This window comes from Camelus bactrianus, chromosome 23 (assembly GCF_048773025.1).
Source record: "Camelus bactrianus isolate YW-2024 breed Bactrian camel chromosome 23, ASM4877302v1, whole genome shotgun sequence".
Classification (NCBI taxonomy): domain Eukaryota; kingdom Metazoa; phylum Chordata; class Mammalia; order Artiodactyla; family Camelidae; genus Camelus; species Camelus bactrianus.
In genome coordinates, this window is record NC_133561.1 from 29,597,199 (window position 1) to 29,615,244 (window position 18,046).

General features: G+C 40.5%; 1 protein-coding gene across 3 annotated transcripts in view; it reads right to left on the bottom strand.

Moving 5' to 3' along the window:
- CR1 (complement C3b/C4b receptor 1 (Knops blood group)) overlaps positions 1–18,046 on the bottom strand; it is a 98,213-nt gene that overhangs the window by 62,417 nt on the left and 17,750 nt on the right. For 2 of the 3 annotated variants that reach the window (XM_074351911.1, XM_074351909.1), the window contains exons 5-16: positions 17,644–17,820; positions 17,449–17,551; positions 16,130–16,215; positions 14,071–14,289; positions 11,880–12,059; positions 11,179–11,278; positions 8,002–8,087; positions 5,702–6,100; positions 4,025–4,201; positions 3,830–3,932; positions 2,511–2,596; positions 453–671 (exon numbers count right to left, since the gene is read on the bottom strand). In XM_074351911.1, coding sequence (XP_074208012.1) covers positions 453–671; positions 2,511–2,596; positions 3,830–3,932; positions 4,025–4,201; positions 5,702–6,100; positions 8,002–8,087; positions 11,179–11,278; positions 11,880–12,059; positions 14,071–14,289; positions 16,130–16,215; positions 17,449–17,551; positions 17,644–17,820 — 1,935 coding nt within the window. The remainder of the gene's footprint in view (positions 1–452; positions 672–2,510; positions 2,597–3,829; positions 3,933–4,024; positions 4,202–5,701; positions 6,101–8,001; positions 8,088–11,178; positions 11,279–11,879; positions 12,060–14,070; positions 14,290–16,129; positions 16,216–17,448; positions 17,552–17,643; positions 17,821–18,046) is intronic. The other variant, XM_074351910.1, reaches the window with a different exon arrangement.

Below are 18,046 nucleotides of genomic sequence, written 5' to 3' on the forward strand. Positions count from 1 at the left end.
TGGCTAAAGGAATTTTTGTAGGGGACTACGATGCAGCCCGATGTTCACAGACAGTGCACAGTGGTCTCAGGTCAAACAGGTTATTAAAAGCCATTTTGGCAGATTTTGTTCTCTGCTGGCCTGTGCTTCTCTCCAGATCCTGTGAAATGATATAGCATGGTCCAGTTAAGGCTCATAGGTATTTGCTTTCAATGCTTAGGCTTTGAAAACACCTTCCTTCTAATTCTGATTAGGAAGAGAGCCAGCCGCCACTGCTTCCCTCACTTTACCTCAGACCTCTAGAAAAAAGATCATCAGAATCTTGCATGTTCATGTATCTCAAAACATTTTGTTAGTGATTTGGCATTTAATTGGTTCAGGAGCACAAATAAACACAACATTATATGACAGAAATTTAGAGTCTGGTTTAGATATTCCAAAGCCATTTGGAATGTGGGGCAGTGAGCACTGACCAGGAAGTTCACAGCGAGGGGCAGGGCTGCTCCAAATCCCGTTCCCGTGACCATCACTGGTGCAGCGGATGGTGCTCTCCCCAGTGAGGCTGAAGATCACCCCCGTCTCTGGGTGCGAGTCACACGTATAAGTCACTTCTGTTCCAAAAGGAAAGACTTCCAGAGGGTTTCCTGTGTGTCTCCCGTTAAGGATGTCTGGAGGATTTGGACACAAAATTTCTGGAAAGAAGACAAAAGCTTTAAGTTTCACTGAAGAGTCTCACCAGAGGTACGCTACAGACATAGGGTGCTAAGGTTGGTGCTACCTAAAGACACGAAGGCTATGACATGGTCCGTAAGGCCTTTGATGAGATGGACAAAATGAAATGAGATTTCAGTCTTTTTTTTTTTTTTAATGAAAAGGTCCAAAATTTTGGCTATCCCAATCTTTCAGACCTTTAATTTTCTGCAGAATAGAAACTTGGCACTGTTAATTATCAAAACTGTTAAAGAAGAAAAAATAACCTATTGGAAGGTAACTAATTCATTTACTCAACGTATATTAATTGAGCACTTGTTCTGTGTCAGCCTCTCATCAGGGCCCTGGGGATACACAGCAAAGGGCGCTGATAAATTCTTGTCCTCCAAGGAGCTTACATTCTCTGCAAACAGCTCTACAGTGTATTCCATGTGTGCTCATCACCTTACAGACTTGAAACCTTTCCTTTATGACTTATGGAAACTGACCATCAATCTTGATTATCATGGACGTGCTGTCACAATGAGTGGAAACATGTATGGTTCATTGTAAATATTCTGAGTGGCTCAGACTGCCTTGTTTCTTCATACGCATATTTGTTTATGAGTTATTATTTTTTTCTAACTTTCTGTCCAACGTCAAATTGTTACTGTTTTCTAGGATCTGCTTGTGTGTTTAAAACGGTTCCTCCCTCACTTCTAACTGGTGCTTCTAACTGGGCTTGGGATTTGGAAGGAGCTACTCAAACTAGAAAGAGTCATGAATAATAAGAGGTAGAGTCCACTCAATAGCTGAGCTCTAACACACGGCAGTAGGACAACCATTTGTCATGATACGTCAGTGGATGCCGAGTTTCATGAAGAGCAAGGGTCTCTAAAAGATTTGTTTTTTAAAGAAAGTTTTGCTACACAACACAGCAGAGGATGACTGAGTAGTTTTCCAGCAACATGAACATTTTAGTAACATTTGATTGTTTAAGTATATTTATAGTTTCCAGTCTTTAGGATCAAGAGGTGAAGCAAAGTCCTATCTTCCATTGGGAAAATACAAATGGGTAGATTAGGAGAAATCACTAGTGGCATTGCCTATAGGAAACTCTCAGTTTTTAATGGGGTAATTATCTGAATCTTCAGCATAATTTATTTAGATACATGTTTTGAGTGTTTAAGGAATCGTAAACTGTTCACTCTGTGTAATGACGTTTCCACTTTCCCCTCACTCCTATGTTGTGTGATCTATCATTTCCATAGCAATGATGTCGTCTTTCGTTTTTTTTTTTTTTTTCTTTTTTTGCTTCTCGATTTCACCACTTGACCAGAAATAACATGTGGACAAAAAATTCGCTCATCATGTTCATTGCTATAACACCAATGCCTAGAAAAACATCAAGCACATAGTATGTGTTTAATAAATGATTAAATGAATGAATGTTTCTTATTTGTATATTTGCCAATATAAAAAAATGTAGAATGACTCCACTTAATGGAAAAAAGAAAAATAAAGAAGGAAAGTACGAAAAAAGAAAATAATTGCCAACACTTTACATTATTAATGTCTCCTGACCTAGAGGCAACCCCAGCAGGAGTTATGACAAAGAAGACAAAATTCAAAATGACTGATACTGATTAGATGGTTCCCAAAACATGTGATGCATAGCAAAGTACATCACTACACACTGACTCACACTAAAATACTACTGAAATATGTGATACTATTCATCAATAATTCAGATTAGAATCAAACGCTAATGAAGCCATGCCTCAAATTACCAAACAGATCAAAGGGAGAGATTGGCATGAGGTGCCAGCCCCTCTACTCACGCTCACACACAGGAGCACTGCTGTTCCAAAGGCTTTCCGTTCCAACCAAGACACAGTAACTAGCAGAACTGCCTTTTAACTGGAATCTAAGGAAAATAATGGTTGTGAATAGGTGAGTTCCTCAGCCAAAATGCCATCCTGTTTGCAAAAAACTCAGCATTTGGAGGACCTGAAACCAGTAGTTGCCAGAGGCCACATCAATCTGGGAAAGTCACAGCCTCCACTGAAGGAGAATGGCAAAGCACAATCACTTGGTCACATAATAATAGAGTCTTGGACTAAATTGAAGTAGGCTGCCATCTCCTACATTCTGGTTCTAGACTCAGATAATTCAATCCCTGCTAGTCATTCCCGAATAAAGGTGATAAATGTACTCATGGTCACTATCAAAATGCAACAGCCTCCCAGTGCTGACACTGGAACAGCCAGTAACACAGCTCCCAGTATGAACTGGAAGAGCAGAGATTAACTGGAAACAGAAGAATGATTGTTCTTTTGTGTCTACATTTAAGAGATGTTTATTCAGAAGGCTCACAACAGCATGTTGGGCTATGGAAGTGTGACTCATCCAGAGGGGAAATAAAAGGAGATTGGAAAGGACTTTGGCAGGTAGTCATCCAAAACTCTCAATGTACGTTGGATCCTGATGGCTCCTAAATTTTCTTGGGTGCTTGTATTTCATGCCTGCCAAGGACTCTGTGGGACATTTTGAGATTGGGTGCTTTCTTGCTCATGTTTAAGAATTTCCATGTAGACATTTGCACACTGTAAAGGGCCTGAGGTTCACATAAACAAGTTAATGCCCTCTGGAAACATTAACATCAGCCACCATGATCTCAGTTCAGAGCCCTTGGCCCATTACTAACCAGGTGACACATGACTGGATAAAGAAAAGCTTGTTCTCATCCTTTCACTCCTATTACAAAATTCACTTTTGATAGCTAAAAATTTTTCAGAAATAATTCTTAAATGATCTTAGCTATTTGTAATCAGCTTTTTGTCACATATCAAACTTTTTTGGAACTCTCCACATTACCCTTTTTACTTTCCTGCTTGGTACATGTGATTTCCTCCCTCTACGTGCCGCCTATATGTACTCATACCTAGTGATGGTATTGGTCTTTGAACCTGCCGTGTAATACATGTCTCCATTTTTCCTTATTAGCTATTAGTTCCATCTGTTCTTTACTCTTACTTCCCAAATGCACTCCCCAATGTTAACATCCTTGAATGACTCCCTTCTTAAGTCACGCTAAACCTTCCCTTTTTAAAATAACCCCAATTTCAGTGTCCAGCAGGCCACACAACCTCACACTCACCCCTCATCACAAACGAAGGACACTTTTGCCCCAAGCTGGAGATTAAGTGGAACTAGCACTCGGCCATTAGGGAGCTGGTCCAACAAGGCAGCACATGATTTGACTGGAGAAAAAGAAGAACATACAGGCATAACACTGGTGCTTAGACAATAAGACAAAACCTAAATTTGTCGGAGCGGCTGAGCATGTCGGCACCTGCACACGTGGGGGCTGCCAGGCTCCAGTCTCCCTGGAGCGTACAGTGCAGAGAAGCAGCCCCTATGAGATCATAGCCGGGCTCACAGCTGTAGAACACTTCCTGCCCAGCGGAAAAGTCATCCTTGTCGTTTGGGCTGTGATGACCATGCAGGATTTGGGGAGGTGGCTGACATACTTGGAAAGAACAGTCAAGTACCCGTCAGTTATAGGGAAATATATTTTCCAAAATTTGAACTCTTCCAAGGAGTTAAAGTTCCATGATTAAACAGATCAGATCTAACAAAGTCTAGTGATAATCAGGAAACCCTTTTTTTCTCTGTGGAAATAAAGATCAGGGAAGAGGGGTAGCCAATGACCTCACAGAAATTGAGGGCTAGAAAGGTAGAACCCATTCTTCCCAAGACAAGTTCTAAAATGATTTTAAGTCAACCAGGCATGGGCTTCTTTCTACCACTGCTGCTACCTAGTCTAGAGTTAATAGTTTTGGTGGGCTTCTACCCCACCCACATATTTGCTAGAAAAGCAATCTAGTTCACAGCGTCACCTTTCAGGTAATGAGAAGTTTGCCTGAGACTCAAAATATTGAACAGATTTCCCATTAATCTTTTCTTGCACTTCTATGATCAAAGTGTAGTGACAATCTCCATTTATATCTCTGGCTGCTCTTTTTCTTCCCAGTTGCTCTGTCAGTGGCTGTAAGAGACTGAGATGGGTGGGTGGAAAGACTGTAAGGTCCATCCTTGTCCCTAGGTATCAGCCACGACATTTATCCATCCAAACCTAATCCAGCTCGTGTGACATAAGACGGTCCATCAAAGACAAGACTGTCCGTCAAAAACAAAATCCTCTAAGCAAGCAGGTCCGTGAAAGGAGAGGGCACACTTCTTGCAGAGTGAATGATTCAAGGTGTGCCTGCCTCCATTCACAGTCTTTGGGTATGTGCTCGGGCATCAGACCTCATTTGAACTTCAACCTAATCTATATCTATTAAGAGGAATGAAAATCTGTTGAATTTTCAGCAAGTTACTTTCGCTTTCTTTTTCAGATTTCTAGTGATAAAATGTAGGAGGTGGAGCAGAACTGACAACCTCTGAGAGCCTTGTTCCTATTCGGAGGCTGTGTTATCTTTCTTCTTATGTCAGTTTCTTTCTGTGATAAATGCTGTGGCAAGAAGCAGAGCATCCCGCCTCTGCGCCAACACAATGCAGCCTGCTCCTGGGTAAGCCACTTAGAAGCACGTAATTTAGGTAATTTCTTAAACCTCTGTAAAGTTAAGCTAATCTCATTGTCACATCGATGTAAGAATCACACAATTTAAAGGCATGTTTTAAAGAGTGGGCAAGATTATCACAGGACTAACCAGAGAGTTCTCATGATTCTTCAGTATAACTGAGAAATAACGGAGCTGGTCTTGTGTCTAGAGAATTGGTCAGTAGGAGAGGCCCTAATGTCCCCTTCCTTGATGAATTAAATCTTGCTTCTCAAATGAAGGCACATACACACGAGTGCACACGTCCGTACACGCACACACGTCCCCTTAATTTCATGCTGCCTCTCCCCAAATGTACTCACACCGCTCACCACACATCCTTCCCCCAGAACAAGCACTAATCTCCTCATCCTCCTACAACTCCTGTCATCTGGGGGCCTCTTCAAAGCCTCAGTCAGACTCACCCCTGGAGCATCTGGGCAGCCCCGGCACCCACTGGTCTTGGCCTTGGCACTGAACAGTGGAGGGTCCTTTCATGGTAAAGCCAGGCTGACACGCAAACCTCACCATTTCATGTAAGGAGAATAAGCTTCTGTTCTCAGACATCATGATGCCGTTTTCAACTTCTGGACGCGTGCACTTGTTAGGCATAATGCAGCGAGGGGGAGGGCCGCTCCAGATGCCAACTTGATTGTCCTCGCTGCTGCAGTATATGGACGGCTCACCCACGAGGTCAAACAGCTTCCTCTTTCTCTCTCCAAGGTTGCAACGGTAGGTCACCACCGTTCCATATGGAAAATATTCTCTGCTGGTGCTGACAAAGTCTCCGTTGGCGATGGCTGGGGGTGGCCCACAAAGAATACCTGGGAAAAGGGACAGCAAGTTAAAACCCCAATTCCTTAAACTTGTATTCAATCATGACTTTTGCTAACCACTTAGAAAAATGACCCAAATGACAATGTTCAGAACACTTCTGCTCTTCTCTTCTCTTGGCTAATATACAGACATCTGTTCACACAACTGCAGACTAGCTAACCACAATATCATGACTCCTGCTCTTCTGAATATTATTTCAGTAAATGTACTCACATATTATTACCGTCCATATACTTTTCATTGTAAGTGAGAACTTTTACATATCACTGAATTCCTTTTTAAATTTAATTCTCTCTCTGTTGAAGGCATTGGTATTTATTCAATTGGTTATTACTGAGGTACAGCATGGAATATGGATTATCAAATACATAAAATCCAAAGCTCAAGCACAACTAACACAAAATAGATAGAGCACAAGCATACAAAATACACATGGCAGACCAGTCAGAGATTCAGAAGGAATAAAAATAACTGAACATCTGTTTTATTCTATGCTAATGAATCTGAAAATGAGAATACTAGAAATAAAGTTATATTTTGACAATACAGACTTGAGAAGAGGCAGCATATTGAAGAAGCAGGAAAAAAAACATCAAAAACACTGCTAGTAACAAGATATGAAGCACAAGTCTTTTTACAGACAAATTTAACCTAATATGCAAGTAACAGATAAATCCTAGGCATTTAAAATCATTCCAGAGCACCCAAATATTTCTATCTCTATGACAGATACCTTAAGTAGATACTTATTGACTTATTTATTATAACTTTTAAAAGCAAATTTCAGAAGATGCATATTTCTTGTAGAAAATTTGTAAAATACAAATGTCAATCACCTTTTAGCCCATTGCTAGAAAGAACCACTGTTAACTACTTAATGTGTAATCTTTAATACACACGCCTGCACTTCGCTATTTCTACGGTATCTCTGTTAGGTGAGTAATGCTTCAGAGTAAGAATGTGCTTTCTGATTCCATTTGGAAGATTTCTCTCTCTTGTCTATATCCATTCGGGCATATTTTAATCTTTCTTTTTTTAATAGATCACGTGCCTTGTTCCTTTTATCAGATTATTTCCAGAACATTATTTGGAACAGGCACCACATACGGATTCTTTGAGTTTTTCACCATAATAAATAATAACGTAGGTAACACCTGTACATTAATCCTGGCCAAAACCTGCGGTGACTACTTTCTTTTAAGAGTAAGCCAAATTGTAGAATTTCAGGATTAAAGTCATGTTATTCCTTAAAGTTTCTGATGCATATTTGGTACTGGCCTGTGAGAAAGTTTCTTACCACTAGTCCTACTACCAGTTGGGTTGGAGAATGTTGAATTCTTCAGATTAGCACCAAACCCAGCGTTACAGCCTCTTTATGTTCTTTGTGAATTTGCAGCTGCTCCCTCCTCTAAGTGCCTCACAGTGTAGGAATCTCATAGCCCAAACAGCTTGTAGGAAACATGGCTTGTCACTGTTCAGACAGAGAAGAAAGCAGGGAGGGCCCAGGACTTGAACACATGACCTGGGAGTAAGAGTTGACAGAGAAGACGCAGGGCACCTTCACCAATGTTGTGCTCCTTTACTTCAGTAAAGAGAGTCACCTTCAACTGGAAGGTGTTCAACCAACAAAGGGACACTTGGGGCTGTTCGAATTGAGTTCAACACGACTGTTTAAACTAAATAAAATAAATGATTCCCCAGGATAAGGAAAAACCAGGAGGAACTAGAAGCTTGAAACATCGTGAACACTTTGAAGGATATGAGTGTTTTCTTCAAATACCATCAGGAGGATCCCGTTGCCAAGAGGGATGAAATGTGTTCCTTGTAATTCTAGGGGGCAGCTCTAGGATTGACCACGGGATAAACGGGGAAAGAGATTTCAACTCACGTTCACAAACTGGTGGCTCCGTCTCCCAAATGACAGAATAGCCTGAGATGATACATTCAGCAGATGAGTGACCAATGAGTCGATACCTAAAAGCAAAAAAGGGAAAGATCACTGTGCTCTACACATCCCATCAACTTGCTCAGCTCGCCTGCATGGCACAGCCGAAAGGCTCCAATCTGAGAGAAGTCCAGGGACGCGCCTAAACTCCATCCATTTTATCTGGCTTTCCTACATCTGTTTTTCTATTCTCTCACTATTGAAAGGAATATTGCCTTTCTAACTGCTCATGGCTCCCACTGCTTCTTAATTTCTTGGTTTCATTTTGGATTCAATGAAGTACCAAAATAAAACAATCCCTTTACAGACCTGTCTGATTATTTTCTTCTTAACATCTGGGTTTTCCCCTCTTATTTTTGTTGCCATTTAAATTCATTTTGTATTTTCCTGATACACACACACACACACACACATACACACACACACGCTGTATATTAACCCTGTTATGTCATCTTAGTTTAGGCATGTATCTTGTGAATATGTCTAGATTGTGAAGCTTCTGATTCTATTTGGAAGTTTCTGTTTTACAACAAGGAGATTAAACTATCCACCTTTACTGACCTAAATCATGTGTTTGATCTTGCTTTTGTCATCACTGCCTCCTTCATAACGTCCAATGGTAAGGATGTCTGCCCCAAACATTTCTGACAGAACAGACAGATATAATCTCTGTTATTGCTTTCCCTTCCCCCTCATTTGCTACATGAAACAGAGAGTTGAACATCTTTTGAGTGCTGTAATAATTTGGAAGCTAAATACCTAATGTTCCTTTAAAAGTTTCTCAATAAGGAAATGTTAAAATAAATAAATAAATATAATTTTCATTTCATATGCATGTGCTATATGTATACACGATGCATGAATTTAAACCAATTTTCTCAATTTTGGTGTCAAAGTAACTATAATCTGCCCCTTTCCTCTTTAATAGAAATCTAGCTTGTTTTCTTGCTTTCTCCCATTTTTCTAGTTTTGTGGATATGCTCTATGACTGTACAAATTCTAATTACTTTATGATTACATAGAAATGTTTTTCCTTGTACCAACTCATTCTGTCGTTATACTTAGTTTTATTACTTTGTTAAAATATTTGATCATGTTTCTTAAAATTTGGTTTTGCCTTTTTTGTTTTGGCCAATATTCTGCCTCACTGGTACTTATCATTCTCCCTTTTTTTTCAATGCTTGTGGACTGCCTGAGTTTATCTTTTTTCTATTTCTCCACAAGTATGCTTCCTGGAAAGTATACAGGTGTGGTCTGGGGACCTTGTTTATACTGAATGTACATCTGGAGCCCCTTGACGTGACTACCAGGTTGGCTCATGAGGAAATCTATCTTCGGCGGTTTAGCCATGTGAAAGATCAATGTGATGTCAGCATAAATTAATTTCTTTTGTCGGCTTTTTACAAATTTATTAATTTCCTTTCTGTGTTCTTGAAGGTTTATTTTGGTGGTGGTGTTTTCTCTGAAATACAAAAGGACGTTCTTTAGTTGTGGGAATGCTATGGGCTTATTGTTTCCTCTTCTGCAACTTTTGTTACGTGGAATTTAAATCCTCATTCTCTTTAACACATATCTTCTTTTCCCCCCTTTCCTTTATCCTATTCTACTGAATTCTGGGAGAATTTGATTAATTTTTCTTCTTGCATTCTCCTTAATTTTCTATATATTCAGTGTGTTTATCACAGATTTTTTTAGTTTGACAATTGTACTTTTAATTCATATGCAAACATTCTCAATTTTCTAACTAGCTTCACAGAAGCAGTGTGCAACTGAATCTGGCTCAATATGTAAACAGGAGATTGTTCTAAAAGTTCCACCTATTTCTTGAAAGTAATTCTAATTTATAAGCGGAGATACCTTCTCATTTTTTCACATTGATCTTTTTTACAGTAATTTCCTGCAACATATCATAAGCTCTATGGTTTTTTCTCTAATACCACAGAGATGTTCACCCTTACTCAGTATTACAGGATAAAAAGGACACAGTCATTAAATGACAGATTGCACTCAGAAAAGCTCAGAGCAGTAACAAGTATATAGATTTACTCTAATTTTACTCTGATAGATTATAGGTACTACCATCTGTTACACCTTCTTTTGCAAATATACTGAAGGTACAAGTTTCTTTTCCGTGTTTATCATGGCAGTACACATTTGTCCTGTATTCTCTATCTGGCTCAGATGCTCACATTGGGTGAGAGGCTGAAACTCCACTGTGTGCTGAGCAAGACTAAGCATGGAAGGTGGGACTGCTGCCCAGGGTACCCTTTAAACCTGACATTTTCACAGGGGGCTCTGTTATGGGTAGACTAGTGCTCCCCAAAAAGGTATGTAGAAGCCTTGACGTGAAACCCCCAGGAATGTGACCTTATTTGGAAATAGGGTCTTGAAGATAACATCACATTAAGATAAGGTCATTAGGGTGGGCCCATATCCAATATGACTGGCATACTTTTAAAAAGAGAGAACTTTGGACATGGACCACACAGAGAGGACAATGCCATGCGAGGACAGAGACAGGGTGAAGATGGCCATGGAAGATGGAGGCAAAAATTAGAGAGGCAGTGCCACATGCCAAGGAAGGTCTGAGACTCCCATGAGATGCAGGAGGCAAGGAGGGAAACTGCCTCGGGGCTTTGGAGGGAGTACATCCTGTTGACACCTTGATTTCCTTCATAACTATGAGAATATAAATTTTTGAGGTTGCCCTAAGCCACCCAGTTTGTCATACTTTGTTATGGCAGCCATGCCAGACCCATAGTGAATCTACCTTTAAGATGTGCTTTCTCATCTGGTTGCTCCATGGCCTCCCCTTCCTTCAGTATCTGTCCTGGGTCAGGGATTTCGTATGCTTTGACTATGCCCTCCGTCCACCCTCCTCCTTTCTACCTGGTGAATACCTCGCTCTTCTTCTATGCACTGCCCTGGTTTCCAGCAAGAATGCAGATTATCCCTCGAATCCTCCTGTAACGTTGTTCATTTCAATCAGGAGTTAAACGCCTGTATTCTAGCTTTTTAAGAGCAGATGGTAACAGCCTAGCTTTCCTTTCTGAGATGTGGCCCGAAGGTAGTATTGCTGTTCTGCAACTCTTGACCCAAGAGATGTTGCTGTCAACTCACCCTCTATTACAAGTATACATAATTCTGGATCCAAACTGGGTGTTTGTGTCTATGTGCACCATGCCATTCACAGGATCTGCAGGAGTTTCACATGACTTTCCTTGAAAAAGAAACAGAGTTTTGGAGCCAGGAAGAATTGTCTGAACTTTTGTTGGTCCATAACACATTAGTCCCCACCTGACTGCAGCTTCCCGAACAGTGTCCGCAATTCTGAGGGATCTGCACATTTTTCTCACCTTGAGGAACATCACCAGACTCCTCAGGATCAGCCACTTCCCAAGCACCACACTAGAAATACCTCCTTTCCAGATCTATCTTATATTTGCCTCAAATCTTTTATCAAACTATTAACGTTATGTGTGAGTTTGTATCCCACCAGTATAAAAATTTTTCTCTTACCTTCTTATTCAAGCAGTTTATGTCTCCTGAAATTCTGTTTCCTGATTTGGAGTAATTCAATATTTACTTCCCCATAAAAGATGGACTTTTCCCACACACAAATATTCCTTGAAACATTCTAATGACATAAATATTTCAACCAATATTTCAGGATGACCTACAAGACTAAGTCTTACACTCACCTATCTGAACAAGTTTAACGAATAGACTTTTCTTATTTTGAAATTGGGTTAAAAAAAAAAAGTAAGATACTACAGATACTTTGATAAATGTGGGACTGCTCCAAGGCAGGGTTTACTCACGTTTACAGACATCTTTGACACTGGACCACGTGAGGTTTGCTAGACACGTGATAGAGAATGAGTACCTGCGGTACTCAGGGCGGCATTCATACTTTAAAGAGGTCCCAATGGGAAACTCAGATTCATTGGTTGGGATTTTCAACTTGGCAAACTGAAAAGGATCTGGGGCGGTACAGCGACCTAGAGACCAAGAAATCAAGAACATCAGAGTGAACAAAAAGGTACCCGATACCATTCTTACTTGTCTTTTTCTTGTTAGATGTGATGTCAGATTTGGAACGGTGATTTCCTTGTGACCTTCGGAGAGAAAGATCCTTGAGCACGTGTCCATGAGGAAAGAAACTATCTGGAGCACTCTTGCTCTCTGGGCATTTTACGCATACAATTTACTGTAAAACACAGCACCAGTTCAATTTTCCACATTTTTACGGAGCCAGAAAGAGTGCTTCCGCCCAGGGTTCCTGTCTGGTTTCCTTGTACTTCAGTGCCTCAGACTCCACTGGGGGGCTTAGGAGCATGAATGGGCACCTCAAGGTGTGTATTTCTTACAATTAGGAAGCAACCACCAACTTTCTAGGTCTGATTTTCAAGCCGACCATGTCAACACAATGTAGAAAAAGGAGCATCTCTTCAAAGAAAAAACAAAGAAACAGAAAGTACAGTTCTTATTATAAGAAAACACTGTTAGAAGTGTATGTTGAATGTGATTCTAGGTGGAGTTCCCGGCCCCTATAAATTATAGCTCTAAGCTTGAGGAGTACAGACTCGCTGTGGATTCAAGTAGAATGAAATGTAAAAAGTGCATAGGTTTGGAAAAATAGAAGTTGTTTCCTTTTTGGTTTTGACAATAACTTCTCCTTTAATTTCTTCTGTAGCTGTCCTCCACCTTCCTTTCAAATATCTCTCCAAATAGTAAAAGTTATACTAGAGCCAATTTTGCATCCAGACAGTTCTCCGTGTCAAGATTTGAAAAACAGTTTCTCATCCCTTTAATACAGTTTAATACTTTACCTCACTGAAAATGTGCTTAATTTCAACGTGTCATCACAGGAAACTCATTCATCTACTTTACCTGGTTCCCTTTTATTTTTGACGTTGAATTTTAGCTGTAATGGCTTCTAGTAAAAGGAATCCCCCTTTACGACTAAAACCTACCAGCTAAGGCTAAATCACACATGAAGATGGTCTGGCAGGTCTCCATGTAAAATTCTAGCTGATAAAACTACAGCTGCCATCTCACGATAGGGTTCTGGTGGGGAAAAAAAAATCATAGAACTTAGGAGAAGATTGCCTCTGGCTGTTGATTCAGTGAATCTGACAGGTCTCTGCATTTGTCAAGAGGCCCAGAGGGACACCTGTGTTGAAGCCATGGTGGTAGAGAAGGAAAGTGAGGGCAAAAAATACCTTCTGAGTGTCTGCACTTGGTCCCTTTTTCTCTAGAACTGCTCTTGTCTCTCAGAGTTCCCCAGGGGTCAGTCTGTTATGCCAGGACCAGGGTCACTTCTACAACGTACTCTCTCCTTCCCAACTTTACATTCTGGTGTGCGTGTCTTAGCTCTGTCGGGTGTCTTAGGAAACCTTCTGCAGGCCTTAGAAATACACACTCTATTTTGCACTTTTCCTTAGCGTTCACAATCCTTTGATCTTTGTTCCATCAAAGTGGGAAGATATCAATGGTTAAATTAGTATGGGGCTAAGGAGCAAGTAAGCTTCACTTTATCTTAGAAGTTAACCCAAGTTGGCTAAAGGAATTTTTGTAGGGGACTACGATGCAGCCCGATGTTCACAGACAGTGCACAGTGGTCTCAGGTCAAACAGGTTATTAAAAGCCATTTTGGCAGATTTTGTTCTCTGCTGGCCTGTGCTTCTCTCCAGATCCTGTGAAATGATATAGCATGGTCCAGTTAAGGCTCATAGGTATTTGCTTTCAATGCTTAGGCTTTGAAAACACCTTCCTTCTAATTCTGATTAGGAAGAGAGCCAGCCGCCACTGCTTCCCTCACTTTACCTCAGACCTCTAGAAAAAAGATCATCAGAATCTTGCATGTTCATGTATCTCAAAACATTTTGTTAGTGATTTGGCATTTAATTGGTTCAGGAGCACAAATAAACACAACATTATATGACAGAAATTTAGAGTCTGGTTTAGATATTCCAAAGCCATTTGGAATGTGGGGCAGTGAGCACTGACCAGGAAGTTCACAGCGAGGGGCAGGGCTGCTCCAAATCCCGTTCCCGTGACCATCACTGGTGCAGCGGATGGTGCTCTCCCCAGTGAGGCTGAAGATCACCCCCGTCTCTGGGTGCGAGTCACACGTATAAGTCACTTCTGTTCCAAAAGGAAAGACTTCCAGAGGGTTTCCTGTGTGTCTCCCGTTAAGGATGTCTGGAGGATTTGGACACAAAATTTCTGGAAAGAAGACAAAAGCTTTAAGTTTCACTGAAGAGTCTCACCAGAGGTACGCTACAGACATAGGGTGCTAAGGTTGGTGCTACCTAAAGACACGAAGGCTATGACATGGTCCGTAAGGCCTTTGATGAGATGGACAAAATGAAATGAGATTTCAGTCTTTTTTTTTTTTTTAATGAAAAGGTCCAAAATTTTGGCTATCCCAATCTTTCAGACCTTTAATTTTCTGCAGAATAGAAACTTGGCACTGTTAATTATCAAAACTGTTAAAGAAGAAAAAATAACCTATTGGAAGGTAACTAATTCATTTACTCAACGTATATTAATTGAGCACTTGTTCTGTGTCAGCCTCTCATCAAGGCCCTGGGGATACACAGCAAAGGGCGCTGATAAATTCTTGTCCTCCAAGGAGCTTACATTCTCTGCAAACAGCTCTACAGTGTATTCCATGTGTGCTCATCACCTTACAGACTTGAAACCTTTCCTTTATGACTTATGGAAACTGACCATCAATCTTGATTATCATGGACGTGCTGTCACAATGAGTGGAAACATGTATGGTTCATTGTAAATATTCTGAGTGGCTCAGACTGCCTTGTTTCTTCATACGCATATTTGTTTATGAGTTATTATTTTTTTCTAACTTTCTGTCCAACGTCAAATTGTTACTGTTTTCTAGGATCTGCTTGTGTGTTTAAAACGGTTCCTCCCTCACTTCTAACTGGTGCTTCTAACTGGGCTTGGGATTTGGAAGGAGCTACTCAAACTAGAAAGAGTCATGAATAATAAGAGGTAGAGTCCACTCAATAGCTGAGCTCTAACACACGGCAGTAGGACAACCATTTGTCATGATACGTCAGTGGATGCCGAGTTTCATGAAGAGCAAGGGTCTCTAAAAGATTTGTTTTTTAAAGAAAGTTTTGCTACACAACACAGCAGAGGATGACTGAGTAGTTTTCCAGCAACATGAACATTTTAGTAACATTTGATTGTTTAAGTATATTTATAGTTTCCAGTCTTTAGGATCAAGAGGTGAAGCAAAGTCCTATCTTCCATTGGGAAAATACAAATGGGTAGATTAGGAGAAATCACTAGTGGCATTGCCTATAGGAAACTCTCAGTTTTTAATGGGGTAATTATCTGAATCTTCAGCATAATTTATTTAGATACATGTTTTGAGTGTTTAAGGAATCGTAAACTGTTCACTCTGTGTAATGACGTTTCCACTTTCCCCTCACTCCTATGTTGTGTGATCTATCATTTCCATAGCAATGATGTCGTCTTTCGTTTTTTTTTTTTTTTTCTTTTTTTGCTTCTCGATTTCTCCACTTGACCAGAAATAACATGTGGACAAAAAATTCGCTCATCATGTTCATTGCTATAACACCAATGCCTAGAAAAACATCAAGCACATAGTATGTGTTTAATAAATGATTAAATGAATGAATGTTTCTTATTTGTATATTTGCCAATATAAAAAAAATGTAGAATGACTCCACTTAATGGAAAAAAGAAAAATAAAGAAGGAAAGTACGAAAAAAGAAAATAATTGCCAACACTTTACATTATTAATGTCTCCTGACCTAGAGGCAACCCCAGCAGGAGTTATGACAAAGAAGACAAAATTCAAAATGACTGATACTGATTAGATGGTTCCCAAAACATGTGATGCATAGCAAAGTACATCACTACACACTGACTCACACTAAAATACTACTGAAATATGTGATACTATTCATCAATAATTCAGATTAGAATCAAACGCTAATGAAGCCATGCCTCAAATTACCAAACAGATCAAAGGGAGAGATTGGCATGAGGTGCCAGCCCCTCTACTCACGCTCACACACAGGAGCACTGCTGTTCCAAAGGCTTTCCGTTCCAACCAAGACACAGTAACTAGCAGAACTGCCTTTTAACTGGAATCTAAGGAAAATAATGGTTGTGAATAGGTGAGTTCCTCAGCCAAAATGCCATCCTGTTTGCAAAAAACTCAGCATTTGGAGGACCTGAAACCAGTAGTTGCCAGAGGCCACATCAATCTGGGAAAGTCACAGCCTCCACTGAAGGAGAATGGCAAAGCACAATCACTTGGTCACATAATAATAGAGTCTTGAACTAAATTGAAGTAGGCTGCCATCTCCTACATTCTGGTTCTAGACTCAGATAATTCAATCCCTGCTAGTCATTCCCGAATAAAGGTGATAAATGTACTCATGGTCACTATCAAAATGCAACAGCCTCCCAGTGCTGACACTGGAACAGCCAGTAACACAGCTCCCAGTATGAACTGGAAGAGCAGAGATTAACTGGAAACAGAAGAATGATTGTTCTTTTGTGTCTACATTTAAGAGATGTTTATTCAGAAGGCTCACAACAGCATGTTGGGCTATGGAAGTGTGACTCATCCAGAGGGGAAATAAAAGGAGATTGGAAAGGACTTTGGCAGGTAGTCATCCAAAACTCTCAATGTACGTTGGATCCTGATGGCTCCTAAATTTTCTTGGGTGCTTGTATTTCATGCCTGCCAAGGACTCTGTGGGACATTTTGAGATTGGGTGCTTTCTTGCTCATGTTTAAGAATTTCCATGTAGACATTTGCACACTGTAAAGGGCCTGAGGTTCACATAAACAAGTTAATGCCCTCTGGAAACATTAACATCAGCCACCATGATCTCAGTTCAGAGCCCTTGGCCCATTACTAACCAGGTGACACATGACTGGATAAAGAAAAGCTTGTTCTCATCCTTTCACTCCTATTACAAAATTCACTTTTGATAGCTAAAAATTTTTCAGAAATAATTCTTAAATGATCTTAGCTATTTGTAATCAGCTTTTTGTCACATATCAAACTTTTTTGGAACTCTCCACATTACCCTTTTTACTTTCCTGCTTGGTACATGTGATTTCCTCCCTCTACGTGCCGCCTATATGTACTCATACCTAGTGATGGTATTGGTCTTTGAACCTGCCGTGTAATACATGTCTCCATTTTTCCTTATTAGCTATTAGTTCCATCTGTTCTTTACTCTTACTTCCCAAATGCACTCCCCAATGTTAACATCCTTGAATGACTCCCTTCTTAAGTCACGCTAAACCTTCCCTTTTTAAAATAACCCCAATTTCAGTGTCCAGCAGGCCACACAACCTCACACTCACCCCTCATCACAAACGAAGGACACTTTTGCCCCAAGCTGGAGATTAAGTGGAACTAGCACTCGGCCATTAGGGAGCTGGTCCAACAAGGCAGCACATGATTTGACTGGAGAAAAAGAAGAACATACAGGCATAACACTGGTGCTTAGACAATAAGACAAAACCTAAATTTGTCGGAGCGGCTGAGCATGTCGGCACCTGCACACGTGGGGGCTGCCAGGCTCCAGTCTCCCTGGAGCGTACAGTGCAGAGAAGCAGCCCCTATGAGATCATAGCCGGGCTCACAGCTGTAGAACACTTCCTGCCCAGCGGAAAAGTCATCCTTGTCGTTTGGGCTGTGATGACCATGCAGGATTTGGGGAGGTGGCTGACATACTGGGAAAGAACAGTCAAGTACTTGTCAGTTATAGGGAAATAGCTTTTCCTAAATTTCATCTTTTCCAAGGAGTTAGAGGCTCATGATTAAAGAGGATCAGATATAACAAAGGAATTCCAGTGATAATCCAGAGCTCCCTTGTTTCCATGTGGAAGTTAAGAGTAGGGAAGAGGTATGGCCAACAACCTCACAGATGGTGAGGGGTAGACAGTTAGAACCCAGTTC